At 38.8% G+C, this 23,371-nt stretch overlaps 1 protein-coding gene across 1 annotated transcript; it reads left to right on the forward strand.

Annotated features, from left to right (window-relative positions):
- The first annotated feature begins 1,701 nt into the window (after positions 1–1,701).
- Positions 1,702–17,751, forward strand: LOC149322530 (aquaporin-4-like). The gene is made up of 5 exons (XM_089528519.1): positions 1,702–1,716; positions 11,769–12,125; positions 14,085–14,249; positions 17,025–17,105; positions 17,542–17,751. Exons 1-5 carry the CDS (start codon positions 1,702–1,704, stop codon positions 17,749–17,751), a joined length of 828 nt encoding a protein of 275 aa, XP_089384645.1.
- Positions 17,752–23,371: the final 5,620 nt, after the last annotated feature.

Consider the following 23,371-nt stretch of genomic DNA (forward strand, 5'->3'; position numbering starts at 1 on the left):
GCAGGAAGCTCTGTTCTAAAGCTTTGTCCTCTCCTGCACTTTGGTTTTAAGGCTCTCATTCTATATAACACCATACGGCTCAACTGTGTTGATAAATTAATTCTTTGCCATCCCACTTTTTAAGCTGCTTTTTAAAAGGCAACTCTTCTCTCACTTCCCCTCTTTGTCCTTGGCTTACTTCCGCTTCTGCAAAATGAGGCTGAATCTGCATTGCAAAAGTAAGGCAGTTTGACACTGCTTTAACTGCCATGGCTCAATGCTATGGAATCCTGGGATTTGTAGTTTGTTGTGGCACCAGAGCTCGTGACAGAGAAGCTAAATTGCTCACAAAACTACAAATCCTAGCATTCCATTGCATTGAGCCATGGAAGTTTATGTGATGTCAAATTAACAATAAAGAATTTGTTGCATTGGGCCCACAGTTCCTTTGCACCTCTCACATTACAAAAAGAAATGAGGATCAATAGGATGTAGTCAGAACTCAATCTCACATAGGTAGGAGTACTCACATACACACTCAAATGCTTCCTTCTACACGTGTAAAGGTAGTCCCTTGACATGAATGTCTAGTCGTAACTGACTGTAGGAGGCGGTGCTTATCTCTGTTTCTAAGCCAAAGAGCCAGCATTGTTCGAGGACTGCTCTGGTGATCATGTGGCCAGCATGACTCCACTGAACAGTGTTACCTTCCCGCCAAAGTGGTACCTATTTATCTACTTGTCTTTGCATGTTTTTGAACTGCTAGATTGGCAGAAGTGGATCTAGTGACAGGACCTCACCGCATCATGAAGCACTCAGGCCTTGAACTGCCAACCTTCCAACCTTATGATCATCAGAATTGGCGTCTTTAACCACTAGGCCACCGCATCCCAATTTACTTAAAATTAAATTATTGATAAATTAGAATGAAAGCTACCCATATACAGTTAAATAATTTAAAACATTTCTGTGATATTTTTGTACTCAAACACATTAATGGAAAATTTAGCAGCATAGTTAATGCATAATCAAGGATTTCCGTCTTTAGAGGCAACCCTACTGCAATCCTGTTATCTACTGCATATGTAAATTTCCTGAAGTTTGTGTGCAATCACCTTTGATCACACAGAAATAAAGTCCATCTTGACCAATGGTAACTGTGGCAACTCCATTCAGATCAGGTCCTAGGTTCAGTTCAAAGGAAACTGTTGCCTTGACATCCTTGGAATTAGCATGGATCATATTCTTCCTCCATCCACAGAATTGTTTCAAAGCTTTTATGTAAAAATGATTCTGGTGGTGATAATGATGATCCCAAGAGATTCTCTCTTCTCCCCAGAGACTCTGGATTGGAAGGAGCAAGGACAATAGCATAGAAGCATAGAAGCATAGTTGACTGAACTCAGTCCACGAGTGTCAATGACATTCTAAGAAACTGTGATAAAGTTGATGGCACAGATTATAAATAATAGTCTACTGGGATTTCTTGGGATACTTCCTGAACCCTGACCTCCAATTCTGCTTCTGAGTATTTGACTGTTTTAAGATATTCCTCCCTTTCATCTTCCTCTGAACTGCATCTGCTTCATCTTTAAAAGGATCCAATTCCTAACTGGGACGATGAGGGAGGGCAAAAAGTGGGGGAAGGATAGGGTATGATAAACCACTTTGATGGCAACAACAACACATCTTCTCTCACTCTGAGTTTGGAAGCCAGGCACCATGGGCATCAAGGAGGTAAGTAAGGACTTCCCTCTTTGAGTCCCACAGGAAGTCAAATAGGATGTTCATTCCCCATCTTCCCATCTTTTTGTAGTTTTTCCACCCGCCTGTTATTTTTGATAATAAGTCCTCCAATTTTCCATTAGTTTGCTCATCTGACCTGTTTTCCATACTCCTTTTCTATACTCAATTAAATATTCCTTTTTCTGTCTTGCTAGCTATGTTTGTCCTTGTACTTTTGCCTTGTTTTAATCCCTGAACACACTAGTTACCATTATCTTAACCTACAATTAAATGGCCATTTAAAAAATATTCACCAGTGTTTCCAAAATGTCTGTTGCTCTTTTATTGTTTTAAAATCAAATTCATACCTACTGGAAAGAATAATTTTTTTTAAAAAAAAATAAGTGTTTGTCTTTGTGTGTATATTTTGCTTACCAGTAATTGCTTTCCATGTCAGAGAGGAAAGCAATTGATTGCTTTTTATGGCTACAAACAAGGAAAATATGACACTGCAAAGATGGTGTATTTTGGGTTAATGTGTTCACTGTACTGAGATATTCAGAATCAGGAATTAAACATTCTGGGTGGCTGACAGATACTGTTTCCAAGGGGCAGGCATAGAGTTCTTCCATTTTAAATATAAGTATTAATCCTACCCTAAGGGTTCAACAGCAGTGATATTTTCCTAGAGTTCACTAACTGGATGCAGGATCTAATGTTGGGGTGCACTATCAGTCTGAATTCTTCAGAGGTGTTATCCAAAGACTTTCCCTCCCCTGTGAAGGTTCTTGGTCTGGAACAATGACAATACACAGAAGGCAAGCCAACTGGTAGCTGATAGTCAAAATTCCATTTTCATTGCAAGTGTAGTTTTTGATTGCCAAATGCTAGAAGCTTAGGATATGAATATTGCTTTTTGCAGGGTGGGTGATCTTCTTTTGGGATCTGTTTGGGATCTAGTAGGAAACATATTCCAGAACTGTGATTAATTTTTCTGACTAAATATACTGAATTTGTCAGTGTCAGAGGGAGGAAAAGTGCAGCCTTTCAGATGCTGTTGGTCTTCCACTCCCAGCTTTTCTCATCATTGGCAGTGCTGGCTAGAGCTGTTGGGATTTTTTTTTTTTTTTTTTTTTTTTAATAATTTTATTTAGAATACACTATTACAACATCTAAAGAATAAAGAAGAAGAAACCCCATAACCTTAGAAACACCCCTATTAAAACCAACATTTACACATTTAAACAATTAAGCATATAACAAATATTTACATCTGATCATCCATATTGTTATCCTTCTATTTGTTCCTTCCCTTATATCTGGATGTTACTATATACTGTAATCTATACATTTGTTCCTGGTCTATAACTTATAATGTTAAATTCACATGGTGCGTTCCGTTTTTCAATTATATATCAACCTTATTTCTTTGAACTGTTTAGTAACACATTTCCTTCAATAAAATTCAATACACTCCATTCTTTTTCCATGCTTTCTACAGATTTTCCCTTTAGTAAAGCAGACAATATGTCCATATTCTTAGCCTCGTAAAGTCTGCTCAGCCATTCCTCGATTGGTGGAATATTTGGTGTTTTCCAATATTGTGCAAAGGACATTCTTGCACACGTAACCATATATAAAATAACTCTGCCTAACTTAACGTTTTTAATGTCATGCACCATGTTCAGTAAAAACAATTTCGGTTCAAAAGGGATACTTATTTTAAAGATATCTTCTATAAACTTATGAATCAGATGCCAAAAATTCCTTGTCTTGGGACACAGCCACCACATATGAAAGAAGTTTCCTTCTGGTCTTCCACATTTCCAACAACTAACACTACCTGATTTATAAATTTGATGAATTTTTTGAGGCGTTAAGTACCACCTGTAAAACATCTTCAGGTAGTTTTCTTTATAATTTTGACAGAGTGTAAATTTATTTGTCCCATTCCACGATTTTTCCCATTCTTCTATAGTGATTGTTTTTTTGATGTCCTGTGCCCATCTTATCATGTTATATTTAATCACTTCAGTTTCCAAATCTCTTCCCTTCAGTAATTTGTAATATTTAGATATATGTTTTCCTTGTTTATCAAATATTATTTTATCAAGTTCATTGTTATCATTGGTCAAACCGATTGTTTCATTATCAGTTTTGAAGCGGCTTTTTAGTTGGTTGTATAGAAACCAGTCCTGCATTTCTCCATTTATATTAATTTCTTCTATCTTTTTTATGATGAGTTTCCCTTCCATATTTTTACAAATTAAGTCTTCATATTTTATCCATTGTTGATCCTTGTCTTTTGTTCTTTTGTAATATGCTTCTTGAATTGAAACCCATTTGGGGATGCGATTATAGAATTGTTTTTTAATTTTATACCATACTTTTATTAATGATTTCCTCAACACATGGTGATTAAAGTTGCTTTTATCCTTAGGTTTAACATACCACAAGTATGCGTGGATTCCCATATTTAAATTTGCACACTCCAAATCCAGCAATTTTTCATCTCTTAGGCTGATCCATTCTTCTAACCAATTAAGGCATGTTGCGTAGTAATAGATCTTTAAGTTTGGTAGATTACATCCTCCCTTGATTTTTTCTTCTGTAAGTAATTTCCATTTGATTCTTGCTTTTTTACCTTGCCATAGAAATCTGGACAAGTCTTTCTGCCATATATCAAAACATTTCTCGTTTGCTATTATTGGAATGTTGCTAAATAGATATAACATTCGTGGCAGGATGTTCATTTTTATTGTGGCGATTCTTCCCATAAGGGATAAATTACATTTACTCCATTTAATTAAGTCTTTTTTTATTTCATGCCATGTTTTTGTGTAATTGTTTTGGAAAAGTTCCATGTTTCTTTTTGTGAAGTAAATTCCCAAATATTTGATTTTGGTTTCAATAGAATATCCTGATATTTCTTTAAGTCTCTTATCTTCATCCTTTGAAAGATTTTTTGTAAGAATAGTTGTTTTCTCAGAATTTATTTTGAATCCCGCTAGTACACCATACTCTTCTATGATTTGAATCATATATTTAATGCTATCACATGGTTCATCTAAGAAAACTACAATGTCATCCGCAAATATCCTTAATTTACATTCCGTATTTCGAATTTTGATCCCTCTAATTTTATCTTCTTCCCTTATTTGGTTAGCTAGTATTTCTAGTATCAGTATAAATAACAAGGGGGAAAGGGGGCATCCTTGCCTCGTACCCCTTCCAATCTTAAAGTTCTTAGATTTTTCTTCATTTATAAGTAAAGCTGCTTTTTGATAACTGTAAATTGATTTGATCCATCTTTCAAATTTATCGCCCATATTAGTTTTTACAATGACTGCTATAAGGAAGTCCCAATCTATCCGGTCGAAGGCCTTCTCTGCGTCTAGCATAATGCATGCTAATTTTTTCTCGTTGTGTTGTTCATAGTACTCCAAAACATTTATGAAGGATCTTATGTTATTTTGGCCTTGTCTTCCTGGTAAGAAACCATTTTGGTCTTTATGTATATATTCCGTTAGGATTTTCTTTAACCTTTCAGATATTATCGTTGTAAAGATCTTATAGTCTACATTAGTGAGAGATATAGGTCTATAATTTCTTATATCTGAGGGATCTTTATCTCCTTTCGGAATTATCGTTATTAGTGCCTCTTTCCATGATTCAGGTAAACCATTGTTTTGTATCTCATTAAGTGTTTGTTTAAACGGTTCTAATAATACTTCTTTCAGTTTTTTATAATATATTGCTGATAGACCATCAGGACCTGAAGCCTTCCCTAGTTTTTGTTTTTGGATCGCCTCTAAGATTTCTGTTGTTGAAATTTCTTTATTAAGATTATCTTTCTGGTACTCCTCAATACACTTAATATTCTGTTTATTCAGATATTCATTGATTTTTGCTTTCTTATTTACAATTTCAGTCTTATCATCATAAAGTTCTTCATAGTAGCTTGTAAATTTTTCTATAATTTCACCTTGTGTAGTATAATGTTCTCCTTTGTATTTAATCATATTGATGATTTTTTTCTCTCTATGTTTTTTAAGTTTCCATGCTAGCAGTTTTCCTGCCTTATTGCCGCTTTCAAAATTTTTTTGTTTTATTGTTCTTATTTTGGCCGCAATTTGCTTGATTGATAGTGATTTCAACTTTTCTTGCAATATTTCTACTTCTAGTTTCAATTTTTTATCCCCTTTTGCTTTCCACTCTTGTTCTTTTTGTTTCAATTTAATCTTCAATTGAGATTCTTCTAGCTCTTTCTCCTTTCTTTGTTCTGCATTAATCTTAATAAATATTCCTCGAGCCACAGCCTTACTTGCATCCCATATTGTATTCATTGATAAATTTTCCGTTATGTTTTCTTTAAAGTACCATCGCATTTCCTCTTTCACCCTATTTGTAATTTTCTCATTATTCAAAAGGTCCGTATTTAATCTCCAAGAATATGTTAATTTTCTTTCTTGAATGCTCATAACAATTGGGTTATGATCTGATGTTGGCTTTTCAAGAATATCTGATGATTGAATATATGGGAGAAGAAATCTGGATGCTAAAAATAAATCGATTCTTGAGAATGAGTTGTGAACTTCTGAGAAGAAGGTATAATCTTTTGTTTTCCCATATTTATGTCTCCACACATCCCTAAGAGCTAAGTCCTCTAACATAACAAAGAAAGTTTTTGGTAGTTTTCCTTGTGTTTTTTTAATATTTTTCCCTTTCACAGATTTTCTATCAACTTTGGGATCTATTACCGCATTGAAATCTCCTAACAACAAGATATTGTCATATGAGTAGTCTTGAATTTTTTTGTGTATATTTAAAAAATAGTTATCTTTATTCTCGTGAGGTGCGTAAATTCCAATTACTAACAAAACTAAATTTCGTAATTTTATTTCCACTGCAAGGAAAGTTCCATCTGTGTCCGAAAAAATTTCTCTTGAATCGTATTTTTTATTAACATATAATGCAATCCCTTTTTTACTTTTACTAGCTGTTGATGTATAACATGTTCCTAGCTTGGGATTTCTTAGGTATCTCTTATCTTCTGTTTTAATCTTGGTCTCTTGAATACAAGTTATGTCTCCTTTTAATTTCTCGAGTTGGTGGAAAATTATGCTTCTTTTGTATTTCGAATTTATTCCTTTTACATTCCAAGAAATTACTTTAGTTGACATTTTGTTTATATTTTCACTTTCTATTTTTGGTTAATGCTATTAATTTTATTTTAATGTTGTTCCACCCCTTCCGCCCCTTTTATTTACTTATTTAAATCTTTATTTATTTATTTATTTATTTATTTATTTTTCGTGTACAAAGTTTTTCAGTAGACCTTGTGTAATCAATATAGATTTAGCCCAACAGCTGTCTCCTTGCTTTATAGTCCTTAGGTTTGAATCAGTAGATCAGTTTCCGTTCTTTCTAATGGTTCAAAACTTCCCAATTTTTGTTCCTCATTAATTGGACTATCTATGTCTTTATTTTTCTTTTTACTTGGTTTCCATTCCTTTTTCGTATATTCTCCCTCTGATCTTTTTCCTTCGTTGCTTCTATTTTCTTTTTTTATTTTGGTTTCTATTTCGTTAGCTTTTTCTAAAGTGTCTATTTTGTATCTTTTCTGTTGATAAAAGAAGGTTAGACCTTCTATCCTTTCCCACCTATAGTCAATGTTCAAATATTTCAAGAGTTGAGTCAAAGGTTTATACTTCTGCCTGTTCAACATTATTTGTGGAGGGATGTCCTTAAATATTTTAATTTCGGTATCTTCAATCACTAATTTTAATTCGTAACTCTGTTGGATAAATCTATCCCGAACTTTAGTCCTTGCAAAACAAATTACAATGTCCCTTGGTGTAGCTCTTTCTTTATTAAAGGGAGAATTTATCCGGAAAACCTTGTCTATTTCCATCTCCAATTCTTCTGGAGTTATATCAACATAGTTTGCCAAGGCTGGAATGAGTCTTTCATATAGATCTTCTCTGTTCTTTTCAGCCAGACCCCTTAATTTGATACATTTTTCTCTGTACCGTAATTCGTTGTTCCAATCCATACGTCTTTGTTCTTCTTGTTGTTGGCTAAAGTCTTTAGATGATTTTTCTAAAATATCTGTTCTTTCTTTTATCTGTTCAACTTCTTTTTTTGTCTTATTAAGATCTTCTGATAATTTGTCAATTTTTTTCCCAAAAGAGTCTAGTTCTTTTTTAACATCTTTCCTAATCTCAGCTCTTGTGTCCTTTATTTCTTCTCTTAATTCCACACATACATTTCTGATATCTTCTTTAGTTTCCAGCCTTGCATCTTTTATTTCCTGCTGTAGTTTCCTTATTTCATCCAGGATACGTATATTGGGGTCCGTTATTTTGACTGAGTCTTCCATTGAACCTCTTCTTGTTGTCAATAATAGCTGTGATTGTGTTAGTCCTTTGCTGCTTTTAGCCATTTCCTCCTGTTAGTAATTATATGCCGTTAAACAGATTTACTTATTTCGCTATTAAATTAATTCTGTAACAAAGATTTTTAGTGTAGGATATATAAAGAAAATTTTACACACCCATTGCGTATATATCTGATAATCTACAAATATCAAAATAACACACTCTATAGGTAGGGAAAGAAAAGGGAAGTAACAATATACAAATATTATCTGTAAAAATTGTTGTTATTTCTTTACCTTCCTCCTTGCAGCGTCTCTAGTTTCCATATGAATCTGACAAATATATCAAACTTAACTCCCAATATTAGCTTTAAATTGCTTTGTCCTGTTAATTCACAAACTCAAATTACTTTACGCACCTGCATAAAATAAAACAATAACATTGTAATGTGTTGTTTAACTATAACAGTTTCAGTTCTCTTAGGTTAGACAGATATTGTCACTTGTTAATTAATTCAGCTTATATATTACAGTCTCTAAGACTGTATCTTCTTAATCCAGTTTTATTTCCACTATAGGGATCTAATTAATCCATTCAAAAATAATCTTATTTCTCACCCCTATCTTTTCTTTACTTTGTTTCTTACTTCCTTACTTTCTTTTATTTACTTGTTTTCTTACTTATCTCTATCTCAGTCTTTCCTTGTTCCTTTCAGATTCTCCTCTCTTCTTCTTATTCCTCACATTCACTAAGTTAACTGTTTTTGTCATTGCATTACTCACAACTATAGTCAATTAAGTCAATTAAGCTAATTAAAGAATTTCCCCCAAACAATTTTACCACCAGCAAGATAAAGAGTTATATGAAGGTCTCCAAATTTCCTTATTCCTCTGAAGCTACCCCGTCAATAACAGTAGCTAAATCACAAGCCAGTCCGGAGGTTCGCCCCAATGTTGCTTTCACACTGCCAGCTACTAAAGAAGTAAAATGAAAAGCTTTAGAACCCCTCTGCGTTTCTGCCCCTACACCTCCAGGGGCTGCAAGCTATCTTCCGTGTCCTGCACCACCTCCTCACCAGTGACAACCAATAGTCCGTGCTGTCAAGAGTGTTGTTTCACAATAATAATGTCTCTGCCACTGCTCCTTCGAAGATAGAGGGGGAAAAAACAGCTGTTTGCCTTCCCTCAAAGAGCCTTGCCTGGATGTTGCCTCTGTGCCATTAGTTAAGAAGGTGGGGGATCTAAAGAGCTTTATTGTCTTTCAGTGGTTCCATTAATTAAAGAAGCCTCGCCCATATACTGATCCAAGGGCTTATGGGAGTTGAAGTCCTGTGTCAGTGTCTCCTCTCTGCCCACAAAATGGAGCCCGCCTACTCTATAGACTCATGGGAATTGTAGTTCAGAGCTGGTCGTTTTTGTTCTCTTTACTTCAGAGGTGACCAAATCACTTTAATTTCAGCTAGTTCCTCAGATTAAAGGGAGGAAAACAATGCCCAATGCTTACACTCCCACACTCTTTCCAAAACAAACTTTCACTATTCCATTCCGTTTCTTCCCAATATCAGGGTCTCTGCCACCAAAGGCTTATGGGAGTTGAAGTCCTGTGTCAGTGTCTCCTCTCTGCCCACAAAATGGAGCCCGCCTACTCTATAGGCTCATGGGAGTTGTAGTTCAGAGCTGGTCGTTTTTGTTCTCTTTACTTCAGAGGTGACCAAATCACTTTAATTTCAGCTAGTTCCTCAGATTAAAGGGAGGAAAACAATGCCCAATGCTTACACTCCCACACTCTTTCCAAAACAAACTTTCACTATTCCATTCCGTTTCTTCCCAATATCAGGGTCTCTGCCACCAAAGGCTTATGGGAGTTGAAGTCCTGTGTCAGTGTCAGACATAGAGCTGTTGGGATTTGAAGTCAGAAACAAACTCTAGAGGGCTGTATGATTCCCACCCTTGCCCTTGTGGGTTACCTCACAGGATTATGCTGGGAATGAATAAGATAAAGAATATGCTTGAGCACTTTGGAGTTTGAAGGCCTAGTTCAGCTAGTGTCACATCTTCACTCATTTTGCCTCAAGGATAGGATTGGTTGATTTTCTGGTTAATACAGTATTCTTATAGACTTTTTAAAAATTAACGATTCTTCATCCTTGCAGATGTCACAGTGAAGATATTTTTAAATAATAATAATGGGATGAAATTATGTAATCCTTGCCTAATTTGGGTGCACTGGAGCAACAGGTATCCATCCCTATGTTGTGTGCGGGTAAAACCTGTATACTGAATCTATACAACAAAATCCCCAGTGGATCCATACAGCAAAATCTACACTGACTGTGATTTTATTTTAAACTATAGCTTTGAACAGACCAGAGGGCTGCTATAAAACCTGATGAAGAGAATCTACTGTCTCACCTTAACTGAAAGGTTTGATAGTTGCAGTAGCATATCCCAATAAAGTATATGTCTTTTGTGCTATGTTGTTGGTAGGATACACCCCTACCTGTTGACTTTTCGGGGGTGTTCTCACTTACAATTTACAACAATTTAAAATACACCGGTTTCAGTAAAACAGATTCAAAATAACACGGGTGTTATCCCATGTTCCAAATCACTTTTTTTTCTTTGTTCTCATGTACCAACTGATTCGCTGTAAATGATCCGCTTTCATTCCTATTCAAGAATGAATCGGTGTATATATAAACCGGTTTTAGCGTTATTTCGTTTGCACTCACCTTTTTCGGCTGTCAATCAAAGCGACATCATCGTGACGTCACAATAAACCGGAGTAACATAAACTGGTTTAGCTGTTTCCTGCGTTTCCATTTATTGACTGTTTGTAATTCGTTTTTAATTTGGCGCTTTTTTTTAAAATGACCAATAAGAAGGCGCTTAAGCTATTATGCGTCATAAGTGCCCAAGCTTTTAAGAGTCCTCCAGTTGTCTGTTCCCTCCTTCTTTTGCCATTACTACTTTCTTTACCGACAATCATGGACCCTCACCTGCACCTGGAGCAGATGTTTGTGTCAATATGCTTGCTTATAGAGAACTCCCTGAGCTGTCTTTTAAGCCATGAAGCAGGGATATGTCCTGCAAAACCCATCCCATAGTTCCCCTGGAAAGAGCCTCGGGTCCCCAAATTCGCTTTGGCCGCCCCATGGGGAGAGTATCTTTGGGGAAGATTGCTCCCTGAGCTGTCTTTTAAGCCATGAAGCGGGGATATGTCCTGCAGGAGCAAATAGGAGGAGTTCCTGTTGCTCCTGCTCTCTTATCGCAAGACCTCGGCAGACAAAGGGACAAGGGAGGCAAAGATGGCGACGGACGGCGGATGGGGACAAAGAAAGGGTGACTCCCCCGAGCCAGCCCATCGCGCTCCGCTCCTCCCATCCAGTTAACCCAATTCAGAGGCTGAATCGTTCCCTTTAAATACTCCTATTCCTATCCCGAATCAAGGAAAAATAGAAGGGTCGACCCTTCTATTTTTTTACTCCGGTTTATAAGCCTCTAACCTGGATTAAATAAAATACACCGATACAGATTCGAATCATAGTGGAAAAGATTGCGGGTTAATCTAGAACTGTTCTAGAGTAAAATCGGGTTTCAGTAGGAACGCAACACCTTGAATTCGATTTGAAAACCGGAGTATAAGCCAGTGAGAACAACCCCTTCCTTATTCTTTCTGTTTCAGGAACTGCAGAGTCGTAGGTTCTGGAGCTGCCTCTTGGCAGAAGCAGCTGGCACTCTCATCTTTGTCTGGGTGGTGCTGGGTGCCTCATCCCCAGCTGGTCCTACAGAGGAACTCCCTTCCCCGCTCCAGCCAGCCCTTGCAGCTGGCATGGTTGCTATCAGCTTGGCTCACTGTTTTGGAGAGATCAGTGGTGCTCAAGTCAATCCAGCACTTACCATGGCCTTCCTGTGCACCCGCAAACTGGATGTTTTGCATGCGGCAACCTATATCTTGGCTCAGTGTTTGGGTGCCATCTTAGCATCTGGGGTTTTCTACCTTGTGTTGCCTACCTCAGCCATTGGGCATTTGGTCACAAAGGTGAGTTAACTACCTGATTCCTCTGTCTTCCTTTTCCTCCTCCTCTCTACCTCCCCAACCCACAAGAAGATATCCAAAGAAATGAAAGTTAATTCTGCCTTCCTTAGCCAGCAATAAAAATAAAAATATGTAATTACTGGTTCTCAGAGGGGCTGCATCAGTCATGGTGTGTGGTATGTCATTGACTGTAAGCCTAGTGGTTGTGCATCATTACTGAATTCTAGCTAACTGAAGCCAAGGGAATCTTGATCACTAGATTGAGCAAGCAGAATACCTAGTCCTAGCAGTGGCTACCTAAAATAATAGAATCACAGAATCGTAGAGTTGGAAGAGACTACAAGGGCCATCCAGTCCAACCCCTGGCCATGCAGGAAATTTCAATCAAAGCATCCCTGACAGATGGCCATCCAGCCTCTGCTTAAAGACCTCCAAGGAGGGAGACTTCACTACACTCCGAGGGAGTGCATTCCACTGTCAAACAGCCCTTACTGTCAGGAAGTTCCTCCTAATGTTGAGGTGGAATCTCTTTTCCTGTAGTTTGCATCCATTGTTCCGGGTCCTGTTCTCTGGAGCAGCAGAAAACAAGCTTGTTTCCTCAATATGACATCCCTTCATATATTTAAACAGGGCTATCATATCACCTCTTAATCTTCTCTACCTGTCACTTTTGCTCCCATTGTCCTTTTGCCCTTACTGGCTACTTTAAATATATAGTTGTCCCTCCCTTTTCCGTGGACTTGGAATCTGTGGTCTTGCTCTTTGTGGGAGAGACAAGCGGCCATTAATAAAATAGCAGCATGTGTGCCATTATTTTCTATGGGACTCGAATATGTGCGAGTCTCCATTTTTGCAAGGTGATCTGAAACACATCCCCGCAAATTGGGAGGGGCTACCGTATGCTAATTGGCTGTCCTTTCTCCCCCTGCGGGATACTTGGCTGTATAAATCTCATTCAATAATCTCTGGATAGGGTGGAAATCTCTGGATAGAGTGAAGCAAACACTCTTCTTTTGACCCCCCCCCCTCAAGAATCTTACTTTTATATTCAGCTAACCTGAAATGGAGATCAAATTGACATTATCTAAATAAATACCCTGAACTTACCAGATCCTGAGCTTGGTAGCTAAGCAGGGTCAGGCCTGGTTTGTACTTGAAAGGGAGACTGCCAGGAAATACCAAGGGGTATTTCAGAGGAAGGCAATGGCAAACCACCTCTGGTACTCCTTGCCTAAGAAAGCCCTGTGAAATTAATGGGGTCTCCACAAGTCAGCAGGCAACTTGCATATAGCAAAGTATACATACTTTACTTTAGAATGACATTAACACAAGGTTACTGTAACATGCGCGCGGGCGCGCGCACACACACACACACACACATATATATAATTTTTCCTCATATCCCTTGTTTGTAACAATTTTAAATGTTAGCCATATAATTTTTGTAGTGTCATTTAAATATTTCATAATATAGAGAGATAATGAGAATTACTACTTCACATTTGATATCCTAGACATAAATCTTTTTGATTATCCAAAGGTGCAATTAATATAGAATGTCCAAAAATGTATGCGCAAGATTGATTCTAAATACATTAGAAGTCAAGGCTCCTTATAGTTGCTACAGTGTGCATTCAAGTCATTTCTGACTTATGGCACCCCTAAGGCAAAACTGTCATGGGGTTTTCTTGGTAGGATTTATTTAGAGGGAGTTTGCCTTTGCCTTTTTCTGGGGCTGAGAAAGCATGACTTGTCCAAAGTCACCCAGTGGGTTCCCATGGCTGAGTGGGGATCTGAACTCTGGTCTTCATAATCATAGTCCAGCACTCAAAGCACTACACCATGCTGGTGATCCTGTACAGATGTATGTAAAAGTCACCTGGCACTAATATCTCTCTCTCACAGTACCCATGCTCAACTATTCCTCTTCTCCACTGTATCTCTTGTTTATCTCTGTTTCAGGTCAGCACTGAGAGAAATGCTGGGCAGGCTTTAGGGATGGAGGTTTTTTCCACCTTCCAGCTGGCTCTCACCATCTTTGCTGTCGAAGACCATCGGAGGCGTGAAATGGGCGAGCCTGGGATCTTGGCCATTGGCTTCTCTGTGATAGCAGGAGCCTTAGCTGCAGTAAGCACCTTCTTAGTCAAGCATGATGTCCCTTTAATGCAAGGGGTGGGGGAGGGACACTTGCCCCACTCTCCAGGGTGAAATTCCAATTTGGGAGGGCTCTTGGGGACCACATTCTAGCAGTATGTAGGGTGAATGAAACCAAATGTAATTCTCATTGTTTGGGGACATTTTCTCACCAAGCATGTGAAGCAGAGTTCCAGTCTATTCACTTCTACTCAGCATTAAATCTGAGTACAGTAACTTCCTGGGATTTAAAGAGACTCTTAAAAGCTATTGTTGATCCATGTTGATTTTGAACTATGTTGTATGACCAGGTACCTTCTGAATTAGAAAGGTGGAATCACCATCAGTGTTATAGAATCATAGAATAGGAAGAGACCGCAAAGGCCATCCAGTCCAATCCCCTGCCATGCAGGAAATCCAAATCAAAGCATCCCTGACAGATGGCCAATTCCAGCCTCTGTTTGAAGACCTCCAAGGAAGGAGACTCCACTACACTCCAAGGGAGTTTGTTCCACTGTCAGACAGTCCTTACTGTCAGGAAGTTCTTCCTAATGTTGAGGTGGAATCTCTTTTCCTGTAGTTTGCATCCATTGTTCCGCGTTCTAGTCTCTGGAGCAGCAGAAAACAAGCTTGCTTCCTTCTCAACATGACATACCTTCAAATATTTAAACAGGGCTATCATATCACCTCTTAAGCTTCTCTTCTTCAGGCTAAAAATCCCCAGCTCCCTGAGTCGTTCCTCATAGAGCAAGGTTTCCAGACCTTTCACCATTTTAGTCGCCCTCCTTTGGACACGCTCCAGTTTCTCAACATCCTTTTTGAATTGTGGTGCCCAGAACTGGACACAGTATTCCAGGTGGAGCCTGACCAGAGCAGAATAGAGTGGCACTATTACTTTCCTTGATTTAGACAATATACTTCTACTGATGCAACCTAAAATCGCATTGGCCTTGTTAGCTGCCGCATCGCACTGTTGACTCATGTTCAATTTGTGGTCTACATGGACTCCCAGATCCTTTTCACACGTAGTTTCGTTCAGCCAGGTGTCCCCCATAATCCTATATCTGTGCATTTCATTTTTCCGCCCTAAATTCAGTACCTTACATTTCTCCGTGTTGAAATACATTTTGTTAGCTTTGGCCCAGCTTTCCAATCTATCAAGGTCATTTTCAATCTTGATCCTGTCCTCTGGGGTATTAGCTACTCCTCCTAATTTGGTGTATTCTGCAAATTTGATAAGTATGCCCGCAATTCTGTTATCCAAGTCATTGATAAAGATGTTGAATAGCACTGGGCCCAGGACAGAGCCCTGTGGGACCCCATTGGTCACTTCTCTCCAGGATGAAAAGGAGCCATTGTTGAGCACCATTTGGGTTCGGCCAGTCAACCAGTTACAAATCCATGTAACAGTTGCCTTGTCTAGCCCACATTTTACAAGCTTGTTTGCAAGAATATCATGGGGAACTTTGTCAAAGGCCTTACTGAAATCAAGATATACTATATCCACAGCATTCCCTTCATCTAACAAGCTGGTAATTTTTATTAAAAAAAGAGATCAGGTTTGTCTGGTATGACTTCTTTCTCTGAAACTCGTGTTGACTTTTTGTGATTATGGCATTGTTTTCTAGATGTTCACAGACTCTCTGTTTAATGAACTGCTCTAGAATCTTTCCTGGTATAGATGTCAGACTAACTGGACGATAATTGTTAGGATCCTCCTTTTTTCCCTTTTTGAAGATGGGGACAGCGTTTGCCCTCCTCCAGTCTGCTGGGACTTCTCCTGTTCACCAGGAGTTCTCAAAGATTATTGCCAATGGTTCCGATACTGTAGTGTCATTGTCATTATCATTATCAGTGTTGTTGGTGTTGTTTCATTGTTTCAATGGAGTAATCCCCTTCTAAGATCAGGCATGAAGCAGGGGAGAGATTTTACACCTGCATATATCATTGTAAAATCTCTCCCCTGCTTGATGCCTGGGCTTAGAAGAGGATTACTCCATTGAAATAATGAAACAACAGTGACAACACTGATGATTATAACGACAATGACGCCACAGTACCTGGAACATCCCACATTATCCAATGACATTTAACTGAGACTTAAGGTGTGTGACAGGACGGGACCTTCTTTAAGAACTAGGCTGATTCCACCTCTCTAATTCAGAAGGTACTTGGTTATTCTGTATGAAATACATAGTTCCTCTTTGTGGAATCAACCTAGGTCTTAAAGAAGGTACCGTCACATCACACACCTTAAGTTTCAGTTTTGAAATCAGTTAAATGTCATTGGATAATGTGGGATGTTCCAAGTATTATGGTGTCATTGTCATTATCATCATGAGTGGAGGAGTGTACCAGAGAAACTATGCATTTGCATACAGAATAATTTTATAAGGAAATGTATGTATTTGCATGATTTCTGCATAGCACAGAACTGGGAGGTTCTGCCTGCAGAATCTGGATTTTTGTTGCTTGGGTTTTCTTTGGCACACAAACCAACATTTTACATATACAACATTAAATTATCTGCAAGCTGAATTGTTTAAATACCAAGTGATAGGCATGTGTTACTTTCCTATCTCTCAATCTCCATGCAGTACCTAGTCCAGCTAGGGTGCTTTAAGAATGACAAATGATAAACACCAGTTAAAAAGACAAGAGTTTTTTGGGTTTTTAAAAAAGAAAGACTGACTGCAAACCAGTTCCTGGAACAAAGGAAGACAATGGTACATGACCATCACTGATTGTGCCAATATGATGCTTTTACAGGGCACATTCTCTGGAGGCAGTATGAATCCGGCCCGATCACTGGGACCTGCAGTAGTGACAGGAATCTGGGAGCATCACTGGGTGAGCAGATGCTTGTTGGATTTCTGTTCAGAGATGAATAACATACTACCTTGTCTCTGGTACTATGTATTTAAGTAGTTCTCCATTCCCTGAATTTTATAATTGAGGAGCTGAGCATGAAGTCTGCATACATGAAGGAAGTGCTGTGAATGTAGTTTTCTTTCAGATGTGGTTGCCATCAGTACCTCCTCTGGATACTCTAGTTTTGTGCTGTCAGCTAGATTTACTTAGGCCCTCCTAAGGCAATGCTTGCTTGTCTCTCTTGATGCCCCATCAAGGTGGTTCAACTGCAGTGTAAAATGGCCACCTTACCAATCTCAATTACTTTTGTGCCATCTTCTCTCCCCCTCACCCCTTTCCTCTGGATTACCTGTTGCTTTCAAACCTACTTTGTGTTCTCTTTTACCCAGCCTCTCCCTTTTTGTTTCTCTCCCAGGTGTACTGGCTTGGCCCCACACTGGGCGCTGTTCTTGCTGGAGTATCCTACGAATTCTTCTTGGCTCACAGTGCTTCACGGGAAAAGCTAGTTGCCTGCCTGTCCTGCCGTGACATTGAAATTGTGGAGGCAGCCAGTATGTCTCATTCTTCACTCTCTGCTCCTGCTCCTGCCAGGCCACCTTGCAAGGGGGAACACGGCACTGAGTAGGAATCCACAGCAATGACTACTGGCCATCCTCTTAACTGTGCTGTTATGCTACCCTTATTAACACTTCCTTGCCATGTCACTCACTTCTGTTATGACTATCTTGGCCCTGGCACTAAAGTGGATTAGGGATGTGAAGCCCTTTAAGGAACACTGCAGTGCCAGTCCTGGCATGAGGCAGAGCTCTATTTCAGGGGGCAGACCTTGTGAGGTAGGAGTGGCAGCAGAGTGAAAGATGGAAAGGGCTCCTGTCTCTTTAATGGCTGTGTAGAAGAGAAAATTTCAGCAGGTGTTGCTTGTCACACAGCCATTAAAGGGACAGGAACCCTTTCCAGTTTTTACTCTGGCAATCCTACTAGCAATAGCAACAGCAATAGCAAGTACATTTCTATATCCCTTACTGATGTATTAAGTGGTTTACAAAGTGTAAGCTACTACTGGAAGACAGAGCTGTGTATCCCACACAATCTATCCTGACCCCATTATGCCAGTCTGCGACCATATCATGAAGTTTACTTGGCATAATTTCGTGTTGTTTTTGATTATTGTATTTTGTATTCTTTGTTGTGTACCGCTTTGATCAGTTTTGGAAAAGCGGTATATAAATAAATTTTATTATTATTATTATTATTATTATTATTTGTTCAGAAGGGGTTTTGTCAGTGCCTCCCTCTGAGGCTGAGAGAATGTGACTTGCCTAAGATCATCCAGTGGGTTTCCATGGCCAAGATCTAGTCTCCAGGGTCATATTCCAGCACTCAATTCACTATACCATGCTGGCATATTCCCTGCTCCACATTTCCTGACCCAGCTGTCCATTTCTGGGGAAAGTATGCTTAGAAACTGCTCCAAGGTCATCCTGTCTCTGCAAAACTATGGGGATCTCTATTCCCCTGCTTAGAGAACATGAGGGACTTTGATGGGCTAACACAGGGAGAAAGGCTGGAAGCCAGAATTTTTGTGTTCTCTTAATCCCTGGAGATAAGCAGGAGGAACTAGGAACCAGGTTATCTTTGGTGACTACAAAGGTGGAACTTGAAGAACTGGAAAGCAGGCCACCTAGGTTTCATTTCACTGACACTGTTTTTATCATATGACCACTGGCAAATCTGTTCCCCTTCATCTCGTTCCCACCACCACTGTGTAGCAACACTCAGAGAACATCTCAAAAAGACCCAGTGCATCTCTTTGTTCTGTTTGCCACATGGGTGGAGTTCAACAACAGGCATAAGCCAACCCCTTCTGTAAACTTGATGCACAATAAAATGTGAGGCTGCAACAGTGTGTGTGTGTTGCATACATTTTGATTCCCTCTCCATGTGTCTGGAACAAGCTGGGCCTGGTAAAATGCTGAGTCCAGCAAGTCCTATTGTCCCGGTTGCTTTCAGGGCTGGCGGTTTTTGTCCTGCCTGCCCAATCACTGAGCAGGCTAATAAATCCTCTGAGCATTGGAGTCTCTTAAACAGCTCTGACTAAACCTCTGCTCCAAAATGCTGTGGTGACAAATATCCCAGAAGCCTTGTTTTGAGCATGGTATATGTGTGTGCCTCTAGTTTTATCCTCATCCTTTTTGCTGAGCCGTTATTCTCAGATACTCCAGTCCGAGAAGGCCTGGTTTATGCCTTGGTTGCAAGGCTGGCCATTCTATTAGGCAGCCACAAAAGGATATCAAATCACTAGTTATTCAGTTTGTATTTGGGGGCTCTTGTCTGCTCTAAACAAGTGAAAGCTCTTACAATCTACTGAGTTATGCTGGCTGTTATCGCCTCTGCATCTATTCATTTCACTCTTTTGGGGAGAGCTGTTTATAATGATTTACTGAATCTGCACTAAGGTTCTTCCAATGTTTTGTTTTGTTTTTAGAAACTGGAACATGGTTTTCTGAAGTAATTTCATGATTCAAATGGAAAATTTCCTCCTTAAAAAAAACCTGAAGAATTACTTAAGTGCAAAAATGCTACTTAATTGGTTCACTATAGCACTGTAACTCTACAAATATGTTTTTACAAAAGAAGCAAGAAAGAGAAGAGAAGGGACTGTATTATTCTACAGTACTGTAATACTTATTTAAATGAAAAAGAAACCCACTCAGAGGTGGGAATAAAATTCTCACCAGGTGCTGGAAATTGCCAGAAGTAGATAGCTTCATATACAGAGAAATCCACAGTATTGTTCACCACAGCAGTTGTGTATCCAGGCGTGGCAAAAGAGTCTTCTGTCAGTGTGAAGGTAATTGTTGATAAAGAAGGCAGTGGAATTATGACTGTAGTTTCCATGATCAGTTTCAGATGGGTCATACTTCTTTGGTCAGGGGGAAATCCATGTCCTGATTTTGCTACTGTTTGTAGCTACACTCTTAAGCCTCTTGTGTTAGTGCTGATGGGTGGGCATCTTCTTTCCCAACATCATTGATCAATTCTAGGCACAATGATACCAACCCATTTTACACAGCCTCTGGAGTACACTGTATTCTGAAACCCTTGGGGTTGATAGGGTTTTACTGCTTGCCCAGGTGCCAGGGAAGAGAGCTGCTAATGTTGCTTATGGGTCATGCTCTGTTTTTTATTTTTGTTTCAGATAACAGAAATGTTCAGATTTCACATCCAAGTACAGGATTGTATGGTATGTAGAAATCACACATATGTACACCCAGAGGATAAGTCCCCTGAGTATGGGTAGCCTTGGGGTTGAAAATTATCCAAGTCATGCTGGTGCTTGGGGCAGATGCTCTAAATGACATTCCAGTACAGTAAACAGGTACCAACTAATAACTTTCTAATAGTACTACCAGATCTTGATGTCAGGGATTATGCACTACCTTGCCAAACGATAAGGCTGGGCCTGGTACATTTTAAGGCTGCATCCACATTGCATAAATAATCCAATTTGACACCACTGTAACTATCATGGCTCAATGCTGTCCAATTCTGGTAATTTTAGTTTGTTGTGGCCCCAGAACAGAATGGAGCTCTGCTCTGGTGCCACAATAAACTACAGTGCCCAGAATTTCATAGCATTGAGCCTTCACAGTGAAAGTGGTGTCAAACTGGATTATTTATGGAGTGTGGATGCAGGTTTAGAGAGCAACTATGGAACTGGCCTCGAAAATTGCCATAATTTGGAGGGGGGGGGGAGCTGTCCTAGAAATAAAGTAAAGGGTCTCCCAGTCCATCCATTACAGATTATTGTAGAACCTTGGACCATGAATGGACTAAATTTCAATTTGAAGATCATTATTAGAAGTAGGAGGAACACTTTTGCCCAGGAAATAGTGTGCTACATCATGATTAGGCATATTGACTGATCAAACATGCCTTGTCGCCTGATCAAATGTCGCCACCTTGAGTCCCTATATTGGGAGAAAGGCGGGATATAAAATAATAATAATAATAAATAATAAATAATAATAGTTCTGATAACTCAGTCTCCTCCTCATACATGGAAGTGAAGACAGATTCTTTTAACTATTGTCAACATACTGAAGCAATGATACTACCATTATCTCCCAATTATGCAAATCATATAAAAAATGTGAATGCCCCTGATCTTAGCAATGTAGTGCTGTGCAAATTACTTTAGAAGATGCTGACAAGGACTGATGTGAGATGCAGTTCTACAACATCTTGCACAATTCACACCCCTAGCTTATTCAATGCTACAGCCAGGTACACCCTTGTGGAAAGGGTTTTTGGATGAGTCTCAAAAATGATGATGTATCATCAGGTGTGCTCCACTGGTGTACTTTGTAGTGTGCCACTGTGCATCTGTGTGTGGCAAGGAGAAGCATGCATTACATTCTACTAGCAAAGTGTTTATCCTAAATTTTCCCTGGACTTTATATTTCTAGTACAAGAATACATCCTTAGCCAGTTAAAATAAATATGCCAATCCAATAAATAAATATTTACAATAGTTAAAGAAAAATAACCATCAGTTTCTGATAATTAAATATTAACAAAGATTTTGTTGCCTGGAAGATCATCCCACATGTTTTACTTGAAGGTGGAAAAATATGAGGTGTATTTGAGCCAAGTAAGGCATTTTGAAGTCATATTTTATCTCCTTAATAAGCAAGTCAAGTTTGTGCTTAAATCTACCCACACTGAAGTCAATTGAATTTTTTAAATGCTTGGAATGAATTATGTGTAATACTTGTGTCGTGAACCTATAAGAAGTTAGCTTTTAAAAATTCAGTCTTCAAAATATGTTAACAAAACAGCCGACCCTTAGAATAAGTCCAAGTTAAAATTAAGAGCAAGGGTGGAGAGACTTTAGACTCTTTAGGCTGCATCTGCACTGCAGAATTTATGCACTTTGACACCACTTTAATGTTGTTGTTGTTGTTGTTGCTGTTGTTATTATTATTATTATAGTTTATTTCTATAGCGCTGTAAATGTACACAGCGCTGTACATACAAATGATCAAATCAATAAAAATAAAACCTGTCAATGGTGTATAATCCACAAAATATGTATAAAACAATAGGTAATAATATAAAATAGAGTTGGCTAAAATAAGCAGGCAACAATTAAAAACAACAGCATCTGCTATCCTTTAATGGTCATGGCTCCATCCTATGCAGTCCTGGGATTTGTAGCTTGATGTGCCACCAGACCTCTCTGACAGAGAAGGTTAAATATCTAACAAAACTACAGATCCCAGAATTCCATAGCATTCAGCCATGGCAGTTAAAGTGGTATCAAATTGCATTTATTCTGCAGTGCAGACACAGCCTTAGAGGTTCTACATTTTGTTTCTAGAACCCCAAGAACAAGCTATTGACCTAGCATAAAAGATGTGCACTTAAAACTAAGTAATTCTGAACCCAGACATTTGTTTTGAATACCAGAATTGAAAGGAGCTCAACGCCCTTCACACAAATTTTTGTTCCTCTTTATAACCATCAGCATTAATATAATTTAGGGTTCATGCTGTTATTATTATTAAACAAAGGTGCATTAGATATACTTGCCAATCTACTGCAAATAAGCCAGAGAGCTATTGCTGGATTCTGATCTACTTTCTGCCCTCCCTCCCACTCATATACCAAATCCTACTCACTTTCCAAGGTGTGTTTCTTACCTACAGTAGAAAGCTCCAGAATTCCTGTTGTGGGAGGAAAAAATTCAGTCTGGGAACATCATCTGGAGGTTTTGCTCTGGAAATCTTCAGTCTCATTAATAATGAGGGTTGGTACTCATGTAGCAGTTTGAACAGATAATATACTACAGACTTATGCCTGTGGCAATTGGTTCCATTTAGCCCAGCGGAGCATTCCTGTGATGTGCACATGCACATATATGCAGTTCAAAAAGTCTAATTTTAGTAGGAATACAGGAGAGCTCTGCAAGAAGTATCTGCTGGAATATTTTGCAATGCACACCACACTATCAGATCCAGACACCACCACATCTAAAGCAGAACCCCTGAAATCAATAGGACAAGTTAGTTGTGACTTGTGAATATCTTAGCTACCCTTGACTGCAAAGGCTTTGGAATGGAACCATCAACCTCTATGGAGTTTATTAACAGGATATTGCTAGCCTCTCTCTTACCAGCTTGATTTGTCTCCAGTTGTTGAATTAATAGCGCAAGGCCTCAAACTATCTCTTGCAGATAATA

The sequence above is a fragment of the Sceloporus occidentalis genome, unplaced genomic scaffold (assembly GCF_023333645.1).
Source record: "Sceloporus occidentalis isolate IW3139 unplaced genomic scaffold, rSceOcc1.0.p SCAF_1, whole genome shotgun sequence".
NCBI classification, from domain to species: Eukaryota; Metazoa; Chordata; class Lepidosauria; order Squamata; family Phrynosomatidae; genus Sceloporus; species Sceloporus occidentalis.